Raw genomic sequence first — 20,090 nt, 5'->3', positions numbered from 1 at the left:
GTCATTCAGTGATTTCCAATGGGAAGATGCTATTTTATGCACTGATTTACTCTCCTGCACAATGAGTATTTTCGAAGAGTTGAATATTAACCAACTTCCTGTATATAAACTCATATTCAAAGAAGAGGTCAGGATGGTAAGGATTTTAAGGAGCACTAAAATAAATTATTTCATAAAATGAAGGTTCCTTTTGAAATACAAGTACTTTTCCACTACTGTAGCCTTTCATAAGATCACGTTTGTTTGAAGAGCAGAACCATATACGTGTCCCTGAAAAGTCTTCTGAGAATTGAATCCTCTTTTCCCTTTGACCTGTGTTACAACTCCAGACACACTTTATCTTCATTTATATATATTGTTTAAACTTCAGTCATTCTTTGGCAAAGACTAGTCCTTTGTTTTATTAATTAATTAATTTATTTTTGCTGTGTTGGGTCTTCGTTTCTGCGTGAGGGCTTTCTCCAGTTGCAGCAAGCGGGGGCCACTCTTCATCGCGGTGCGCGGGCCTCTCACTGTCGCGGCCTCTCTTGTTGCGGAGCACAGGCTCCAGATGCGCAGGCTCAGTAGTTGTGGCTCACGGGCCTAGTTGCTCCGTGGCATGTGGAATCCTCCCAGACCAGGGCTCGAACCCGTGTCCCCTGCATTAGCAGGCAGATTCTCAACCACTGCACCACCAGGGAAGCCCCCTTCATTTATAATTTAATTGGCAATGTCTCCAAATATTTGAGTTATGTTTCTAAGCACTCCTTTCTGGCCTCTTTGTCAAGATTTGTAAAAGCTTAAGTTGGTGGGGGCTAAGATGGTTCTAGTAAAATGGATTCTCATGTGAACTTTGAAGCTGTTTTATAAGGTTAAAGAAGTCTTTGGTGACATCGGTTATTTTGAGTAGATTTCAAAAATAGACTCTAAGGAGCCCTTGTCCTTCCTTCTTACACTGTCCTCCAGAGGGCGCTCGCTACAGACTGCCCATCCTGGGCCCCAGAACAGCTGTCTCCCGTGGACTGCTGTCAGATGCCTACAACACTCTGCAGGACATGCAACTCTCTTCCTTGCCCAGAAAGGAACCAGTGGGCAAGACAATGAGGCAGTGAGTGGTCGGAGCTCATCCCCTTCCAGACTCTCAGAGAGAAAGCATCCTCACCAAGCCAGTTTCTGACACTAGTGCCTTCTCATCACTTCCTCTTAGCATGAAAAAGATGACTCAGGGGCTTCCCCGGTAGCGCAGTGGTTGAGAGTCCGCCTGCCGATGCAGGGGTCATGGGTTCGTGCCCCGGTCCGGGAGGATCCCACATGCCACGGAGCGGCTGGGCCCGTGAGCCATGGCCGCTGAGCCTGCGCGTCCGGAGCCTGTGCTCCACAACGGGAGAGGCCACAACAGAGAGACGCCCAAGTACCGCAAAAAAAAAAAATAAAAATAATGACTCAGTTTTGCCTTCCTAACTGTTGCTAGAATTCTAGCTCTTGCCATTATCTTATCACTCATTTCTCCTAAAAACAAAATGGTTTAATGTCCATGATTATAAAGATATGTTGATTAAAATGGAACATATTGAGTGTCGTTCATTTTACTTTGCTAAAGATTCTTTATAATAGACAAAATCTTTCTGTTTCTAAGACATGAAATTTCTGTGAAAATTATTTCTTCCTTCAGGGCAAGGGGCTAGAGATGGCCCCAGGAGGTCCCTCATGAATTCAGCCTAATAAGAATAAAAGAGAGAAATGGAGGTCACCCTTCTGTCCTTATCTCTGTCAGTTAACTCTGATAGATGACAGAGGATACTGGGTTGCAGTAACTGGAAAATGACAGGTGATCAGCTGTTGCCACCCTTGAGGACAGGAACAGTGTCTGTCTTGCCATTCTCATGCCGCCTTCTTTAGTGCCTTGCATATAACAGATGTTCATCTAATCTGTGTTCAGTCGAATCCAAAACAAATGCTTGTATTTGGTAGTTTGGTTACTTTAGTTTGAGGATATATATCTCCAACTCTGTCGTAGTCCATGTGTGTGAGGGAGACAAAGGAAGAGTCTAGGCTTGTAACTATTATATTTATGGGCACACATGCTCCATGCCCAGCTTCAGGAGGGCTTGTATAAAACAAAAGGCCAGGACTTCCCTGGTGGCGCAGTGGTTAAGAATCCACCTGCCAATGCAGGGGACACGGGTTCGAGCCCTGGTCTGGGAAGATCCCACATGCCGCAGAGCAGCTAAGCCCGTGTGTCACAACTACTGAGCCCGCGTGCCACAACTACTGAAGCCCACACGCCCAGAGCCTGTGCTCCGCGGAAAGAGAAGCTACCGCAATGAGAAGCCTGCGCACCGCAATGAAGAGTAGCCCCCTTTTGCTGCAGATAGAGAAAGACTGCACATAGCAACAAAGACCCAATGCAGCCAAAAATAAATAAATAAAAATAAATAAATAAATTTATTAAAAAAACATAAAGGTCCCTTCCATTGCTTAGGAGGCAGTGGCCTTATGGAATCTCAAGCTCCTGACTAAATGGGCACTGGACCAACATGTGAGAACCAACCTCTGTGCTGACTGTGTTTGAAGAATGGGATTCAGAAATATCTAACAACTGGCCTGGTGACCAAATTGACCTCATTTCTTGTGCGCACGTGGGCACAAACAGGCACACACACAAACTCCCAAACCAGAAAAACTTGCTTGATTGCCCTATATTCCTGGTAGGCTATGGATTCTTGGTTTCAGTTCATTTAGAGTTCAAGAATTCCAAAAATAGCACGCACTGCCTTTCAAGGTGAAGGCTGTATGCATGAATTATGATCCCATTTCAGATGATTGTCAAAGGACAGACAAATCACAGATAAAGATGTTTCCTTCTCTTTTTTTTTTTCAAATTAGCATATCCAGTAAAAGGATTTGGGGCACCTATACCCATACATTAGGGGAGGATACAAGCCCCCAGCACAATTATTTAGAGCTTTTGAGGTAATCTGAATATTATGTACATAGACAGATAGAATGCTTCCTAAATCTCCTTAAGAAGTCTTCATCTAGAATACTTGGGTGTTTCCAAACTCTCATCAAAAAGAATAACATTATGGTGTTTGCTAGTGTTCTAGCATGGTGACTGAGAATGATGGTCTATATCAGCAGTCCCCAACCTTTTTGGCACCAGGGACCAGTCTTGTGGAAGGCAATTTTCCCACGGACCGGGGCAGTGAGGCGGTGGGAGGGATGATTCAGGCAGTAATGCGAGCGATGGGGAGCCGCAGATGACGCTTTGCTTGCTAGCCCGCCTCTCACCACCTGCTGTGCGGCCCGGTGCCTAATAGGACACAGGCCGGTACCAGTCTGTGGCCTGGGGGTTGGGGACTCCTGGTCTATATCATGGTTCTTAAAATTTTTGATCTTAGGAACCTTTTGCACTCCTAAATAGTGGGTTATATCCACTGACAATTATATTATAAATTAAAATGGATAAATTTAAAAACACAAAAATACACAGTACACCTTCCAGTTTCTATCAGAGTGATAACATCATCACATGTCATGTAGCCTCTGGAAAACTCCACCATACCCTTGGGAGGCAAGAAAAGTAAGAAAGGCAAATAACATCTCAGTGTTATTATGAAAATAATTTTGACCTCACAGAAATCCCAAAAAGGATTTCAGAGACTCCAGGGGTCCCCAGACCATGCTTTGAGAACATCTAGTATACAGCATATACCCTTGCATCTCCAGCCTTCCAGGGAAAGGGATGCCAGGATGCTTAACTCACCTACCTGAGAAATCTGGTCCCTTGGCAGAGATTAGAGAGAAGGCAGCAGCAGGTTTTCAAACTTTGGTGGTATTGACTTTTTTAAAAAATAATTAATTAATTAATTAATTTGGCTGCATTGGGTCTTTGTTGCTGCGCACAGGCTTCTTCTCTAGTTGCGGCGAGCAGGGGCTACTCTTTGTTGCGGTGTGTGGGCTTCTCATTGCAGTGGCTTCTCTTGTCGTGGAGCACAGGCTCTAGGTGCACGGGCTTCAGTAGTTGTGGCTCATGGGCTCTAAAGCGCAGGCTCAGTAGTTGTAGCACATGGGCTTAGTTGCTCCGTAGCATGCTGGATCTTCCTGTACCAGGGCTTGAACCCATGTCCCCCGCATTGGCAGGCAGATTCTTAACCACTGCGCCACCAGGGAAGCCCTTCAGATTTATTTTTTAACATGGATAATCTTGGGTAGACTTGTTTGTTTCAAGGCTAAAGCCAGATTTTGCTGTTTTAAAAATAAATGACGCTTGTTATAATAAAAATCTACAGACACGAGTCAGACTTACTCCTACTCTTTATCTTCTTTCACCCCAACAGGGAACTTAAAAAGCAATCAATCAGCACAATTCTTTTTTTTTTTTTAATTTATTTATTTATTTTTGGCTGTGTTGGGTCTTCGTTTCTGTGCGAGGGCTTTCTCTAGTTGTGGCAAGCGGGGGCCACTCTTCATCGCGGTGTGTGGGCTTCTCACTGTCGCTGCCTCTTGTTGCGGAGCACAGGTTCCAGACGCACAGGCTCAGTAGTTGTGGTGCACGGGCCTAGTTGCTCCACGGCATGTGGGATCTCCCCAGACCAGGGCTCAAACCCTTGTCCCCTGCATTGGCAGGCAGATTCTAAACCACTGCGCCACTGGGGAAGCCCCTCAGCAGAATTCTTTTACTGCCAGAAATGGAGAGAAATTCTGTATTTAGGAGAATCCATGCAAAAAATCAAGTATGTAACACAAAGCCATTGTCACCTCCAGTCCCCAGTTTAACCTTGGGAAATCCCACAGGCCTTTACTGCCTCTGCCCTCATCAGGGTCACTCATCTTTTCCTTGGCCCCCGACTGTCAAAGCTCATGGGAGGCCTGTCAAGGGTCTGTTGGCTCCTGGGCCCTGTGGTATTACACATTAGAGCTGCCCATCTACCTGAAAATGTGCAAGAATCATATAACTCCAGGGAGCAGAAGTGTAACAGGGTTGGAAGAATGGCCTTGTCTCCTCCTAAGGAAGCCCTGTCTAGAATGTCCTTTGTGGATGTAGCTACTCCAGTTGGGGGAGGTCCGAAGGATGAGGATGGCCCTGCCCAACAGAATACAGAAAATTTCCAGGAAGAAGAGGAAGCACAGACTTGTTTCTGTTAATAAATCTATAAACTACAGCCTTAAGAATCAAGATTAAAACTAATCTCTAGAAAAAACTGAGATGATCAATCATGTTTCAACCATGTCCCCCTCAAGCCCATCTTAATTTCGCACCTTAGTAAGTACTGTCCCTATTTCATACGTGTAATTCTTGCCTCTCTAGAAAAATGTGTCACTTCATGAGGATGAGAACAATATCTCATGCTCCCACCATATCCCCATGGGAGCTACGCAGACACATACACAAGAGATACTTAGAAGGAAGAAAAGTCCATTTCTCAGTTGCTAAACAATATGAAAAAATAAGAGGTGAGATCCTTGTATTTGGGGATCTGAGGATACAAAGGGTTTAGGTATTAGGACCCTGCCTTTGACTAACTTATCATTGGAGAAACAACACACATATACACAAATGAAGAGCATGTGTACAGGCCAGTATGGGAATAAGCATGAGTTACTCTCCACTATAAACTGAACCCTGGTGATTGCAGCAATAACGTTCTCATAGCACCAACTGTCCAGCCCACTGGACAGGAACAAAGGTGCAATTGTGTGACGTCATCAGGAAAGTTGGTCAGAGGAGAAATAGACATATTCACCCACACACAATGTTATCTCTTGTTCTTTGCAGAGTCTTTGGCAAGAGGTTTAACTGCCTGGCCAGTGGAGTGCAGAATGCTGAAATAAGGCATTGGCAAATGTTTGCAGTTTCGAGGAAAACTTGTTCCGAAACCTCTTGGGATTGGCCTCCCCTGGGTCCTGTGTAACAGTGACCATCCTATGGGATGTCACATGGCCAGAGAGTCAGTGACTTTCAGATCCCTTGCTGAGAATCTGAGAGGAGCAAGGAGGAGGACAGAGAGGAGGACTCTCTCCTTGCTTCCTAGATTCTCACATGGAGAAAACTACATGAAGAGTAAGAGTGTCTAAAAAACAAGAAAGATACTGGGTAACATCAGTTGGCTCTTTGGAGTGGAACTGAATGGCTAGAGGACAGAAATTGACAGAAGGAGATTTTTCATAGTACACCCTTCTTTACTCTTTGAGTTTTAAACCACATGAATGTTTTTCATTGACTCAAAAACAAAAAAAAAAGAGGAAATGAAGAAAAGAAAAGAAAAAAAACCCTTCAAGAGTTGCCAGGGAGATTTCTAGCTTTGGAATTGGAAATCTGATAAACTATCAACATAATTACTCATCTTCCTGAAAAAACAGACAAAGGAGTCCTTGATACTATATACAAGGTTCAGGCAAGCATCCAGGTCAAAGATAAATTTTATCTCTGGCCCTTGGAAGTTTTGCTACTGAAATGCTAGTTCTGGCAAGTAGTAACAAATGTCTCAAGCTTATGTAGCATTTTAAGCTTTTCAAAGCACTTTCACTTATTTTTCCTCTCTCTTTGCATCAGTTCCCCAGTGTTCTCCTTACATTAAACAGGAGCAGTAATGATCCACGCAAGCTGTCCATTTAACAAACACAGTCCTTTCCTGGGCACTGCTACAAAAATGCTTCATTTTATTGTAACAAGTGCACCTGCTTCTTTTTTATGGCACTGCCTACATGGGACTAGTCTCTTGCACAAAACCCTTGAAATATTTGGTGGCATGACCATGTTCTCCTTAGTCTTTTTAAAAATAAATGAATAGTTAATTATGTAATTGAAGTATAGTTGATTTACAGCATTTTGTTAGTTTCAGGTGTACAGCAAAGTGATTCAGTTATGTATACACTCTTTTTCCAATTCTTTTCCTTCATAGGTTACTACTGTGCTATACAGTAGGTCCTTGTTGTTTACTTACTTTACATACAGTAGTGTGTATCTGTTAATCCCAGACTCCTAGTTTATCCCTTCCCCCACCTCCCCCTTGGTAACCTTAGGTTTGTTTTCTATGTCTTTGAGTCTATTTCTGTTTTGTAAATAAGTTCATTTGTATCATTCTTTTAGATTCCACATATAAGTGATATATAATATTTGTCTTTGTCTGTCTGACTTACTTCACTTAGTATGATAATCTAGGTCCACCCATGTTGCTGCAAATGGCATTATTTCATTCCTTTTTAATGGGTGAGTAGTATTCCGTCGTACATTTGTACCACATCTTCTTTATCCATTCATCTGTCAATGGAGATTCATGTTGCTTCCATGACCTGGCTATTGTAAATAGTGCTACAATGAACATTGGGGTGCATGTGTCTTTTCGAATTAGAGTTTTTGTCTTTTCCAGATATAGGCCTAGGAGTGGAATTGTTGGGTCATATGGTAGTTCTATTTTTAGTTTTTTAAGGAAACTCCATACTGTTTTCCATAGTGGTACACCAATTTACATTCACACCAACAGCATACAAATGTTTTTCCCACATCCTCTCTAGCATGTATTATTTGTGGACTTTTTGACCCTTAGTCTTTTTTTAACCTTACGAGCCCCAGGTTCTTTGGCTAGTATGATGTGGCCCAGTCATCCTCTCTGGACCTATCCCAGTGCCACTCAAAACAAGGGACTTAGAGTGGAATCTAAAACTCCAGATGTGACCTGGCCGGATGTGGCTGTGTGACCATCACTCTCCCTTGTTCTGGACCTCCTGCTTCCAGAAATGAGACTAAAAGGGCATTAGTTGTCCTAGCAGCTACATCACTTCATTCTCTCACATTGACTTGCCACCAACTAAAGCCTTTTTGTCCTTTTAGTGAGAATAGCTGTTCTGACTGCTTTCCTCAGGCTGCTAATATTTTAAAAACCTATATACATGACTATATTCTTCCTTATTAAGGTTCCCCTGGCTAGATTCCAGCCATTTTCAAATCTAGATTCCATCAATCATTAGTCCTCCCAAGTTTGACTATCTGGTCCTCTGTCTTCCTCTCAGTCTTTGATACAAGCCTTGTCAGGAGCCAAACCCCATGGCATGACTTTAAAGCCCTCCCTTTAGATCAGCGATTTTCAAGGGCCTTTTCTTAAATCTCTATTCTATTATGAAAACATTAAAATATACAGAGAAGTAGGACTAGTAGCGCAAAGAACACCTATGTATCCTCCACCTATAGGGTCTACAATTGTCAATATTTTGTCACATTTCCTCTATTTACATATTGTTTAGCTCAATCATTTAAAAATAAAGACACATGACATTTTACCACTAATAGTTCATTTTACCACTTGCAGCTCTGCACCCCACCCCCGCAAAATTCTCCTTCAAAGGATAGCACCTTTATCAAAAGTAACAAAAAATGAACAATAATTCCTGCTTGTTTTCTCCACTTCGTCCATATTCAAATTCCCCAGTTTGTTGCCAACATGTCTATCATGGCTTTGACAAAACGAAATCAAATCAAGTGACACATTGCATTTTTGGCTCTTTTAATCTAAAAAACCAATACCTCAACTTCTTTTTTTCAATGAATTGCCTGTCAAAGAGACAAAGATAATTGTGTTTTAGAATGCTAAAGACCTCTTTAAATACTGTCTGTCTTCATGTTGGTAATGTCAAATGCTGCTACCAGGTGTGAACGATTTATTGAAAAATTACTAATTTTTCTTGTCTATTAATCAAATCCCTATGTAACTACCAATAAGAACTTCTGATAAGCATGAGATAACACTCTGACCATATCAGGTTGATAGAATCACAGGGATAACCTCGGAATTGTGATACTTTATAATTGTGTAACTTTGGTCAAGTTACTTAACCCCTGTGAATCTTGGTCTCCTGTGCTCTATAATGAAGATAAAAGTATCTGTCTCAATAATAAGAGCAGCATGTATACTAAAATTGGAAGGATACAGAGAAGATTAGCATGGCCCCTGCACAAGAGTGACATGCAAATTTGTGAAGCGTTCCATACTTTTTAAGATAAGTATTTTTATTAGATATTGCAAAATATCCCTTTATGAGAGTTTTCTAATTTATATTATCACCAGAAATGTATGCAAATGCCTGTTTCCCTCAGCTTCGACAAGAGTGGTAGTAGTTTTTATTTCTAAATCAATTTTAGAGAAATTATACCTCTGTGTAATTGAAATTTGTATTTCTCAAATTATGAGATCAGACATATTTGCAATATGTTTAAGAGTCATTTTTATATATTTTTTGGTAAATTGTTCAGCTTTTAAACTTATTTTACTATCATGACCCATTAATTTTTTAATTAATTAATTAATTTTTATTTATTTTTGGCTGCATTGGATCTCTGTTGAGCTATGTGGGCTTCTCATTGCGGTGGCTTATCTTGTTGCGGAGTGTGGGCTCTAGGCGCACGGGCTTCGTTGTGGCGCACGGGCTCTAGAGCACAGGCTCAGTAGTTGTGGTGCATGGGTTTAGTTGCTTCGCGGCATGTGGGATCTTCCCGGACCAGGGATTGAACCCGTGTCCTCTGCATTGCAGGCAGGTTCTTAACCACTGCACCACCAGGGAAGTCCTTGACCCATTAATTTTTAAAGAATAAAATATTTAATTAGCCAAATGGCACAAAAGAAAAAATGCTACAAGGATTAATGCAATAGCACTCACGGTTTCCATTTAGAGTCTCTGACCGCAGGAGCAAACAAATTTTCATTTAACATTTGGAAAGCTGACTTTTTAAACTAACATTTATCAAACTCATACTGTATGCTCATAAATGATCAGCTGAGCACTTATTGTGTTCCCTACTACATGCTGGACACTGTGAATTCACATTTCATCTTTACAGCAACCCTACAAAATAGGTAGAGTTATTATCCCCATTATATGAATGAGGAAGTTGAACTCACACATGTTAAATAAGTTCGCCAAGTTCACACCAAGTTGGGAATTGAACTGAGGTCTTTCTGAGCATGTAGTTGGAGCTCTTTCCACTACCCTACTCTGCCTCTTTGATTGTAAACAGTGCCCAGTTCTTATTCAACACAGTATATCTCATATTTCCTTGCAATCAATCACCTCAACTTTGTTAGAGTTAAGTCCAAAGTAGCAATTCCTCTGTGGAATCCTCTACCTTCTGAGGGATAAAAACGGCTCCAAACCAAGCCAAGCCAAGCCTCGTCTTGTGTTTTCTCAGGGTAAGGAATGCCATGTGCTTGCTCCAGGCAGAGGCCTCTGTTCTCTCAGCCTGTTATCGGTGTGTGTCATGTGTTTGGAATGGGAAGCAGGCTCTGGCATGAAACTCGCCCACAAGGATAGACAAGGCTTGGGCGGTGGATGGTAGAGGGTAGGAAGGCAGACTAGACCCAAGAGTGTGGCAAAGTCAGTGAACGAGTCTTAACAGCAGTCAGCCCTGGTTTTCCAGTCCACAGCTGGAGCCCAAAGTGGAGCACAGCACCAGTGGGGAGGGAGGTGCAGGAGTGTGTATGGAGGGGAAAGGAGACACTTGAAAATGTCACGGGCAGGAGTTCATCATCTTGGAAGTCTGGTTACCTATGACAAAGCCCCATCGTGGAACAAGTTTCAAAGGGCTGCCCATAGAAGGGAGTCTGGCCAGACCAAAACTAGAAAGCCCAGGGATTCCCAGGAGGAACATATCATGATCTATGGGGGAGGAGTGTAGTTAGAAAGTGCATGCAATATTTCAATATTTTGCATGTACACATATTTAAAATAAAATATTCTTATTATGTTAAAATAGAACATAATGGAAGTAAATCTGAGCAAAGTCTTTTTAGCTGGTGAGGATGTTCAGAAACTTAGACTCTAGCCAAAAACTATTAGTTATCTTTTGCATATTAGTGACTTTCGAGGAGGTTGTGAAATTTTTGTGTTAAAAGAGAGGGGATCAGTTTCAATATTGAGAAACCTTTGGAAAGTAGAAGAGAAATAAGGAGTCCAGTTTTGGGGGCAGGCTTTGTTGCCCCCAAGGGCAATGAGTTAGCCTAGGGCTTCCCTCCATTTGCTTTAATTAATTAATTAATTAATTTTATTCCATCTACTTTTTGGTGCAGTGGTAATTTCATCTCATACCCATTCCAAAGTGGAACTAAAGGAATATGTGTGTATGGCCAAATAATCTTACTAATAATCAGACCTGATCTTTAAAATCTTGTTATTGTAACTAAACCTCTTGGTCGAGGATCCAGGGGGAATTGACAATGCTGTTCTTTGATGCCCTTTGTGAAGTTCATGGAAGGGAGTTATTATTTTAATATGCATATTAAAATTTATTCTCTAACTTGGCTGAGAACCAAACAAAAGAAAATAAGCCTGCTTCTATTTCAGCAGAGACATTTGAGTTATAAGAAATGTAAAAATCATTTTTCTCACTAGGAAAAGAAAGACAATTTTCTCCACTCAATGGACTATTAAATTTTAGAATCTCATTCCCTGAAGAGGTTTAAGAATCTGGTAGATGGGCTAGATCTGTGCAGTCCATGAGTTCAGTGGGGACCAGATGATCTTTGGTAACAGGGAACAGTTGGGGTCACTCTTTCAGTCTTTGGGTTCCACACTGAAATGAAGATTCACCAGCACTATTTCTACATTATTTAAATCTAACAATACATAAATTATTATAATATATAAATATAAAAACTCCTATAAAGGTAAATGTGCAACATTTTGAACATTTTATATTATACTAAGACTTTATTGCTTAAAGGACTTTAAATAAGGTAAAATGAGATTTTTTCCCTTAAATTGAAAGAAAAAGGAAAAAGTGAGAAAGAAGTGAGGAAATGGAGGTAGAAAAGACCCAGCAATCCCACTACTGGGCATACACACTGAGAAAACCATAATTCAAAAAGAGCCATGTACCACAATGTTCATTGCAGCTCTATTTACAATAGCCAGGACACGGAAGCAACCTAAGTGTCCATCATCAGATGGATGGATAAAGAAGATGTGGCACATATACACAATGGAATATTACTCAGCCATAAAAATGAACAAAATTGAGCTGTTTTGTAGTGAGGTGGATGGACCTAGAGTCTGTCATACAGAGTGAAGTAAGTCAGAAAGAGAAAAACAAATACAGTATGCTAATACATATATATGGAATCTTAAAAAAGAAAAAATGGTTCTGAAGAACCTAGGGGCAGGACAGGAATAAAGATGCAGACGTAGAGAATAGACTTGAGGACACGGGGAGGGGGAAGGGTAAGCTGGGACAAAGTGAGAGAGTGGCGTGGACATATATACACTACCAAATGTAAAATAGATAGCTAGTGGGAAGCAGCTGCATAACACAAGGAGATCAGCTCGGTGCTTTGTGACCACCTAGAGGGGTGGGATAGGGAGGGTGGAAGGGAGACACAAGAGAGAGGGGATATAGGGATATATGTATACATATAGCTGATTCACTTTGTTATACTGCAGAAACTAACACAACAATGTAAAGAAATTATACTTCAATAAAGATGTTAAAAAAAAGAAGAAGTGAGGGGTTCTCTGCTTATATAGCTGCACAAAGGACAGGAGTAATTTTTCCATTGACTTAAAACATTTCTTTTTGATTTTGTTCGTTCTAGCAGTCATTACTGATTATGAAGATAACCCAAATGAATGAATCTGTAACCAGTTCATAGATATGGTCATTTAAAAATTTTTAAATCCAATTTATTTAAGATGAAATAAAATTCACCTATTTCTTCTACTCCCCATCACCCCTTGCCTCTTGTAACCATCAGTCTGTTCTCTGTATCTATGAGTTTGAACTTTGTTTTGTTTTTTCAGATTCCACATAAAAAAATGAGATCATATTGTATTTGTCTGATTTATTTCACGTAGCATAATTGCCTTGTGGTCCATCCATGTTGTTGGCAAGATATCATTCTTTTTATGGCTGAATAATATTCGTGTGTGCGCGTATGTAATTTCTTTATCCATTCATCCATTGGTGGACACTTAGGTTGTTTCCATATCTTGGCTATTGTAAATAATGCTGCAATGAACATGGTTGTGCAGATATATTTTCAAGTTGGTGTTTTTATTTTCTTCAGATCAATATCCAGAAGTAGGATTACTGGATCTTATGGTAGTCCTATTTTCAGTTTTTTGAGGAAACTCCATACTGTTTTTCATAGTGTTTGCACCAATTTACATTTCTACAAAGAGTGCACAAGAGTTTCCTTTTCTTCATATCCTTGCCAACACTTGTTATTTCTTGTTTTTTTGACAGTAGCCATTCTGACAGGTGTGAGGTTTATCTCATTGTGGTTTTGATTTGCATTTCCCTGGTGATTAATGATGTTGAACATCTTTTCATCTACCTGTTAGCCATCTGTATGTCTTTTTAGGAAAAATGTCTTCTCAGACAAAGATTTTTAATGGGGTTGTTGGGTGTTTTTTGAGTTGTATGAGTTTTTTTTTTTTTTTACATATTTTGGATATTAGCTCCTTATTGAATATACGATTTGCAATTATTTCTCCTGTTCAGTAGGTTGCCTTTCCATTTTGATGATGGTTTCCTTTGCTGTGCAGAAGCTTTTTAGTTTGATGTAATCCCACTTGTTTAATTTGCTTTTATTACTTTTGCTTTTGGTATCAGATTCAAAAAATCATCACCAAGCCAGGTGTCAAGGAGCTCACTGCCTATGTTTTCTTCTAGGAGCTTTATGGTTTCAGGCCTTACGTTCAAGTCTTAGTTAATGTTTGGTATGGTGTAAGATAGTGATCCAAGTGTCATTCTTTTGCATGTGGTTGCCCAGTTTTCTCAATACCATTTCTTGAAGAGGCTGTCCTTTTCCCATTGTATAGTCTTAGCTCCTTTGTTGTAAATTAATTGACCATGTATGCGTGGATTTTTTTCTGGGATCTCTGTTCTGTTCCATTGACCTGTGTCATTTACTTTAATTTAATTCAATGAACATTCTGTGAAAACCTACTGAGCAATAGGCATTGTGTTGGGTGCTGTAGATCCAACAGTGAATATCATTGTTTTCTGCTCCTGAGAAGTTTGTGACCTAACTGGGCAGCAGAGGTAGGTTGACAGATAATCACAATGAAACGTTAGAAGTGCTGTCATAGAGGTATGCACAGGGTAGTAGGAGGGGTGGGGAAGTGAAGAGAGGGTTTCCTAGGAGAATTGTCCATAAGCTGATTTTAAAGAGCACTCGATATTGGATCTAGTGCAAAAGGGCAGCCTCTAAGGGGGTGAGGAACTATAGTGGTTATACGCTTGGGCTCTGTACTTATGCTGGCTAAGTTTCCTCATCTGTAACACCAAGATAGTAATATACCTTATAGGGTTGCCATACAATTAAACGAAGTAATTATGTACAGCACCTTAGCACCTAGCTCTCAGTATATATAAATTATTAATTCACTTTAAATGCAGTATTACCTGATGGATCTGAAATTGTGTTTGGAGGGCTCTTACTTTAGGGTTAATTCTGTGCTTAGAAGTTTGTTTTTTTTTTCTTGTAGAATATTACACAAGAGTCAACAGGGGTGATGTATTAAGGAATTGATAAATTAATTAGAAATGTGGCAGTGTTGAGGTTTTTTTTGGCTGCTTTGGGTCTTTGTTGCTGCATGCAGGCTTTCTCTAGTTGCAGTAAGCGGAGGCTACTCTTCGTTGCGGTGCACGGGCTTCTCATTGCGGTGGCTTCTCTTGTTGCAGAGCACGGGCTCTAGGCGCATGGGCTTCAGTAGTTGTGGCACACAGGCTCAGTAGCTGTGGCGCATGCGCTAAGTTGCTCCGTGGCATGTGGGATCTTCCCAGACCAGGGATCAAACTCATGTCCCCTGCATTGGTAGGCAGATTCCTAACTACTGCACCACCAGGGAAGTCCCACAGTGGTGGTTTTAAAAGGCGTTAATAATGTTTAACAGGAAGGTACCTCAGCCCAATCCAACATTTGCTCTCATTCATTCATTCAGTACTTGAGTTCCTATTGTGTACTCTATGGAAGCCTTACAAAAAAGATTCCAACATAATACTTTTCTGTAGAAACTCACAGTCCAATGAGAAAGACAACGTGGAAACAAAGCATTACAACACCATACGATAAGTGTGATCATAAAGTCATGTGCAAAATACCGGTTATGACATTATTTGGATTATTTGGCTGTGTAATACTTAACTGAATAAGCTGGAGAAAAGCATGATCAGAACTGGGTCTTAGAAAGAACAAACAATGGCAGCTGAGTGGAAGGAGGATACACCAGTTGGAAAGAGATCACTTAGAGGCTTTTGCAATAATCTGGCAAGGTTGGTAAATCTTGGTAGTTTCTAGCTGAATATATGGTCTGGCCCTAGGAAGAGAGATCTGGACTGGAGGGTCATGTCTAGGAGTCATCAGTCTAAAGGTGGTATTTGAAGCTACGGGTACCAATGAGATGTAAACTCTTGGAGCCACTCTCCTAGCTATGCTTGGGCCTTTGACATCTATCTAAAGTACAAGGTCTCACTAGTATCATATCTCTTTCCCAGGCATTCAGTCTCCCAGTGTTCCCACAGTCAATAATTATAATAATGGCACTGTATCAGTCAAGTCAGATTCTTATTCTTTTCTGACTGACTGTAGAAAATGAAGTAGTATTTTCATTTGCTGCCACATCCCTTTTCAGTGGCTTTCTCCCCTGCTGTGGCACCCTCATTCCACATACCATCTCACATTCCATTTCCAAAGCGCTAGACTTTCTAATTAATCACTGTATGTTACCCTATCTAAGATGCCATCAATGAAAAGATGCACCATTATTTTATATACCAATAAAGAAGGGACTTCCCTGGTGGTCCAGTGGTACAGAATCTGCCTTCCAATGCAGGGGATGCGGGTTCCATCCCTGGTCAGGGAACTAAGATCCCACATGCCGTGGGGCAACTAAGCCCGTGTGCCGCAACTACTGAGTCTGCGTGACGCAACTAAGACGCAACGCAGCCAAATAAATACATAATTTTTTTTTTAATGCCCAAGATGAAGAATCTAATGGGAGACCCCTACATAAAGCTGAGACACCAAAGGGCCACACTTTGCATACAGAAGTAAACAAGAAATAAACTCACCACACAGAGAGAGACAGCAAAAAATCTTGCGTGCCCCGGTCTCGGCACCAATGGAGAGAGGGTGAAAAACATCTCATGTGAGAAATGAAACTACAAGCTGGCACTCATACAAGTGGTCTAAGTTCACACTGCTAGCGTGGCCCAAATATTCTCAATCTCAGAATTTAATCTGTAGCCGTGTCACAGTGACCAGCAGAAGAAAAAGTAAATCCTCACAACCAGGGTTCTCAATGCCCATATGATGGTCCACCAACTCTAGCAGTAATCAAAATCAGTACATTCTACTGAAACCAAAGGACACTGAGCATCTGGTAGACTTCCTTGTGTAAGGATGATCTGGACTATAGTCTCTTTCCTGTGAGTTTAAATTATGAAGGTAATATTTTGTATATTTAGACCACCCCAAAATTACAGATGGAGAAACCAAGGTTTATATATAACCATGGCACTGGGGTGCTCATTTAGTGCTCCCCAAAGCTACCTCTTTTTCTCTGAAAGATCATAACTTGTCTGTGTCTGGCATCTTAGGCTCTTCCTGGAATGAGGGAGGGCTAGATGGTAGATTTATTAAGTATCATGTTGGCATTTACAGACATGAACATAAGTTGCTGGAGCCATGAGTTGTAATGTTGACAGAACCTCACTAGAGACTAATTCTGGGCTCCGCATCTGGAAGTTACAGATGCTGGTAAAGGTTTTGAGAGGAAACATAAAAACTGTTGTAAAACAGGAACTAGGTAGGAAGGGTAAAATTCTGGGCTTTTTTTTTTTTTAACCGGAAGGAATTCCAGAGACCATCTAGGTGCAGTTCCTCAGGCCATCTGGCAGGGCTGCTATGCAGATCAGATTTTTGCATGGCTCAACCTTTTGCATAAACTCTGTTTAAATGCCCCCTTTTCAGAGAAAACCCCTTTGATTATGTCATCTATAATAGCCTACCTACAATCCAGGACGCTTAATACTTTATTCTGCGTCTTTTAATCACGGTAGTTATCACTATCTGATACTGTCTGAAATGATTAGTTTAATTGTCAACTTGCTTTTTTTCTCTCTTCTCCCACTAGAATGTAGAGACCTGGTTCAAACAACTCTGTAAACCCAGAGCCAGAACAATACCCCTAAAATAGAAACTCAAAAATATTTGTCGAATGACTGAACAGTGAATGAATCAATGAAGAAAATAAGGACAGAAGCTGTAATTATTTCACTCAGACAGATAAAATTCCATATCAGGTTTAGACTAGGTTTTAAGTGATTCATTTTCTTTGAGGAACTAGCTATAATGTTTCTGTGTCACAGCTCTTAGCATAGTGCCTGCCACATACAAGGCTCTCAGGAAATATTTGCTGAGTAAAAGAATGTGTATCGTATACCCCTTAATGATGAGCTGCTATAATTACCAGGAAGAGTAATCAGGGAACAACATATAATCTTATTAACCAAAACAAATATTGGGAAATACAAATAGATTTTATATGACATGAAGATTGAAAGAGATGAAAGATTTAAAGATTTAAAATAACATTTTTGGAATAAGAAGTGGAAAATCATTAAGACTGGGAATGGAATGCAGGGGACTTTTAAGGCAGAAGGAGAAATTCAAGATGTCATGATTGTCCATGTTCCTCTCATCTCCTTTGTTAAGTAACCCGGGAAGGTTATAAAATCTTCTTCCAGGAGGGCTTTAAAAATAAGAGCACTGGGCTTCCCTGGTGGCGCAGTGGTTGAGAGCCCGCCTGCCGATGCAGGGGACATGGGTTCGTGCCCCTGTCCGGGAAGATCCCACATACCGCAGAGCGGCTGGATCCGTGAGCCATGGCCTCTGAGCCTGCGCGTCCGGAGCCTGTGCCCCCCAACGGGAGAGGCCACAACAGTGAGAGGCCCGCGTACCGCAAAAAAAAATAATAATAAAAACGAAGAGCACTTTCTCCTTGACTGGAGTGCCCCCAGAATGAGGGATAAACCAAGCAGCCTTTCCAACATCTTCCAGCCTCATGATACTCTGAATTTGGACACTGAGAAACTACTCATTTGTAATCCAGCAAACACTTACAAAGTGCCTCCAAGTGCCAGAGAAGAGTCAGGATCCTTTGGCTGCAAGTGACAGAAACTCAATTCATACAATTTAAAAAGAAAAGAAAAGAAAAAGAAAGGACGTATGCTTGAAGGATACTGGGTTTTCTCCCAGAGCAATAAACCCACTAAAAGGGCAGGGATGTAGCAGACCCTAGGAACCACTGGAGCCAGGAACTTAATATGGTGTGGATTCTTTCTCTACCTTTTCCTTTCTTCCTGGTGTTAGCTTTTTCCTTCCCCTGCTACAGACTGCCTATTTCCCCATGGCGGAAAACCTGACAACAGGCATCTTCTAAGATTTATGCCTTATAGCTTTTGGCCACTGTGGTTCCAAGCTGAAAAATCTGAAAGAAGGCACCTAGCCCAACTTGAAAACGCACCCTATCAAATCAAGCAATCAATTATGACCATTGCAATGGGATTAGATTAGAATTCCATAAAGATTAAGTGGTGGGGAGAGAGAAACAGTTTCTAAAGGAAGTGGGTGGGGCTGAGCAGGCAATGCCACATACACTCATTATGGTCTGCCACCGTGCTGGACACTGGTCAAAGGTGACTGAGGCTTTATACCTGTAAAACCAAGGTGTCATCAACTACTGAAGCACACAAAAATGCTGGCAGCGATATCACCGGGAAGTCTGACGCGGTGCTGTGTTTGGGTGCGGCTGAGTTTGGTGCCTGTCTCTGAGAAGGCAGCCTCCAATTTCCTTGTAAAAGGTGTATCCTTGTCTCTCCAGTTCAGAAGTTTGACCTGTCCCTTGGAGCTAGTGATGACAGTGGAGGTAAAGGTGATGGTTAAGGAACTGGTTTGTCAACACTTGGGAACCTGCAGAAGAGGTCACTGTGACACTCTTGGGGGTGAGCATGATCAAGTAGAGTAGATGGAGAGAAAGAAAGAGAGAAAACAGGAGAAGAGTGTTGTGAATGGGGTTAATGTCAAATTAACCCCAAAGCTCACTTCCTCATAGCTCTGCATGTCTTCTTCCATTGAGGAATGAGAAAGTTAAGCTCTCCTGGAAAATACTAAGAGTGTAAAGCTTTCCGATCTGGGACTCTCTGATCACAGACTGTCCCTTCTACTCTGTGGCTGTGTCTCCTCAGCGCCCCCCCCCGCCCCCCCACCCCCCTCCGCCGCCCCAGCAGTGCCTGGTTGGAAAGGGGGTATGAGACTGAATGAGCTATTTCTGTCCTTGCTTTGTTTCCATGACAACTGATCCTCAAGCATTGCATTTAGGCCCTTCTAAGTCACACCTTCCCAAGGAGGACTCTGTAGGTTTGCGCAAGGGATGGAGTTGGCTTCTGGTCACATAGCTGGGCTTTTCAGAGATTCTCCAAAGGGCTGATGTATCTTTTAGAAGTATTTCTGTTTTCAATGCTTAAAGTAATAGTAATTCTTTCTTAAATGACTTGAAATCAAAATTCTTCACTTTTCCCTTTAGGCAATGGCCGCAGCCCGCTAACTCCCAAATAGGCCTATAAGAACAGCACGGGCTAGGGTATGCCTGCTCATTTGTCAGTCAAACGGGAAAGTAGGAGGAAGTAATACATTGGTGACAACTGACTCAGCCAGTCAGCCCAAGTCAGGAATCATCTCTCTTTTCCCTGAACTAGAGTGACTGTCCAGAACTGGAGCATTTCAGGGGAAGGAGTGTGTTAAGATTTCTTTCAAGTTAAGAGACACATGTGGCAAGCATCACAGAGGAGATGGAAGTGTTCAGGGAGATGAAGCTGATAAACATCCGTATTGTAAGAATGTCAGTGACTGACTCTGAGTTCCTCCTTTAGGCTTGAAGGAAGAAACCATGACTTAACCATTTCCCTGTATCTAGCTAGCATGGTGCCTGGCACTGAGCTGGTACTCAGTAAGTTTCGGTTGATGGACTGATTAAAAGTAATATTTGGTATTTGCAAGCATATCTCAGGAGCTATGCAGAATCTGGGGCTTCCTAAAAGCACCAAACTTGCTCTCTAG

General features: G+C 41.4%; 1 protein-coding gene and 1 non-coding gene across 2 annotated transcripts in view; both read left to right on the top strand.

The window, feature by feature from the left end:
- C1H1orf105 (chromosome 1 C1orf105 homolog) overlaps positions 1-19,216 on the top strand; it is a 28,137-nt gene extending 8,921 nt beyond the window's left edge. The window contains 1 exon segment of the mRNA XM_089911129.1: positions 946-19,216. Coding sequence (XP_089767255.1) covers positions 946-1,091 — 146 coding nt within the window. The 3' untranslated portion in view covers positions 1,092-19,216.
- Positions 8,869-8,972, top strand: LOC115801785 (U6 spliceosomal RNA). The gene has a single exon (XR_004022132.1). It is a non-coding gene; the product is annotated as a U6 spliceosomal RNA (small nuclear RNA).
- Positions 19,217-20,090: the final 874 nt, after the last annotated feature.

Source organism: Delphinapterus leucas, chromosome 1 (genome assembly GCF_059928025.1).
Source record: "Delphinapterus leucas isolate spDelLeu-1000000601 "Yukka" chromosome 1, BTC_Dleu_Yukka2, whole genome shotgun sequence".
Taxonomy (NCBI): domain Eukaryota; kingdom Metazoa; phylum Chordata; class Mammalia; order Artiodactyla; family Monodontidae; genus Delphinapterus; species Delphinapterus leucas.
This window is presented reverse-complemented; position numbering and strand designations above follow the sequence as displayed.